General features: G+C 56.5%; 1 protein-coding gene across 3 annotated transcripts in view; it reads left to right on the forward strand.

Moving 5' to 3' along the window:
• lins1 (lines homolog 1) overlaps nt 1-1373 on the forward strand; it is a 5244-nt gene that overhangs the window by 2100 nt on the left and 1771 nt on the right. For 2 of the 3 annotated variants that reach the window (XM_037980002.1, XM_037980000.1), the window contains 2 exons: nt 224-353; nt 497-1042. In XM_037980002.1, coding sequence (XP_037835930.1) covers nt 224-353; nt 497-1042 — 676 coding nt within the window. The remainder of the gene's footprint in view (nt 1-223; nt 354-496; nt 1043-1373) is intronic. The other variant, XM_037980001.1, reaches the window with a different exon arrangement.

Consider the following 1373-nt stretch of genomic DNA (forward strand, 5'->3'; position numbering starts at 1 on the left):
TCCTGGGCGGGGGATCATGTAACAGCTGGTCACATCTGTGAGTCCTAGGGGAGATCATGTAACAGCTGGTCACATCTGTGAGTCCTGGGGGAGGGGGGATCATGTAACAGCTGGTCACATCTGTGAGTCCTGGGCGGGGGATCATGTAACAGTGTAGTTTAATGCAGTTTGGTTTGGATCTAAAACCATTCAGTGATTCTGAGGACGTCCTGTGTGTCTCCAGGGACAGGTGAGTCCTGCGTGGCAGGAGACGTGTGTCCAGGCGTTCAGCAGCTCCTGTCCTGCTCCTCAGGACGCCTGCCTCTGGTCTCTCACCGAGCTCCTGAAGAAGCTGCTTCAAGGATCTGATCCAGGTTAGAACACGTTCTCCAGCCAGGGTTCTGATGAAGAGGAACCCGGGTCGTGCCTGAAGAGCCCGGGTCGTGCCAGCAGAACCTGGGTCATGCCTGAAGAACCCGGGTCGTGTCTCATGTCTCTCTCTGTCTCTGTCCCTCAGCGATCGTTGGAAATCTGGTGACTTCGTTTGACTTCAGCCTCAGGATTTTCTGCTCCCAGCTGCTCTCTGAGCCGAGGACAGAACCTGCTTCTTGGGAAACGACGTTCTGCCTCCTGCTGGACCTGCTGGAGGTTCTGACTGCCTCCAGGTTCATCAGTGGACCTGGGATCTGCCGTAGTCCGCCTCTGGTCCAGCCCTCGGCTCTCCTCAGAACCATCAGCTGCTCCTCACAGAACTTTGTTAAGAACCGAACGCTGTTGCTTCTGAAGAGAGTTCTGCTCCAGAAGGTTGGAGAAGACTGGTCTCTGCGAGGACCCAGGTCCGAGGACCTGAACTCTGACCCCAGGGTTCTGGCTCAGAGCGTGTTAGCAGCGGTGAAGGATGGGTGGTTACACACGGTGCACGTAGAACCAGGCGGGTTCTTTGGAGGGACCCGACCCGTCCGAGGAGACGAAGGTCAGAAACCAGGAGGAGCGGCGCTCCGAGCTGTCAGCCTGATTCTTCTGAAGTCCGCAGAACTTCAGGTCCAGACGCTGGACGCTGCAGGTGAGAACCCAACACTGATCTGCTGCTGCGGTTAGAGGGTTCTCCGGGTTCTCCGGGTTCAGTGGGAGGGAAATCTGGGTCAGAACCTGTCAGGCATCCAAACTGTGAACTCCTGGAAGACGTTGAGGTTCCGGGACTTTGGGGTGGCAGTTCTCCGTGTCCTCTGGAAACCTCACTTCAGGAGGCTGAGAACGTTGAGAGGTTTTTCTGGAACGCAACAGGCTCAGCCAGGTGAGTCAGTGTCTTACCTGCAGCAGACGGCAGTCAGAGTCTTACCTGCAGCAGACGGCAGTCAGAGTCTTACCTGCAGCAGACGGCAGTCAGAGTCTTA

The sequence above is a fragment of the Kryptolebias marmoratus genome, linkage group LG15 (assembly GCF_001649575.2).
Source record: "Kryptolebias marmoratus isolate JLee-2015 linkage group LG15, ASM164957v2, whole genome shotgun sequence".
NCBI lineage: Eukaryota > Metazoa > Chordata > Actinopteri > Cyprinodontiformes > Rivulidae > Kryptolebias > Kryptolebias marmoratus.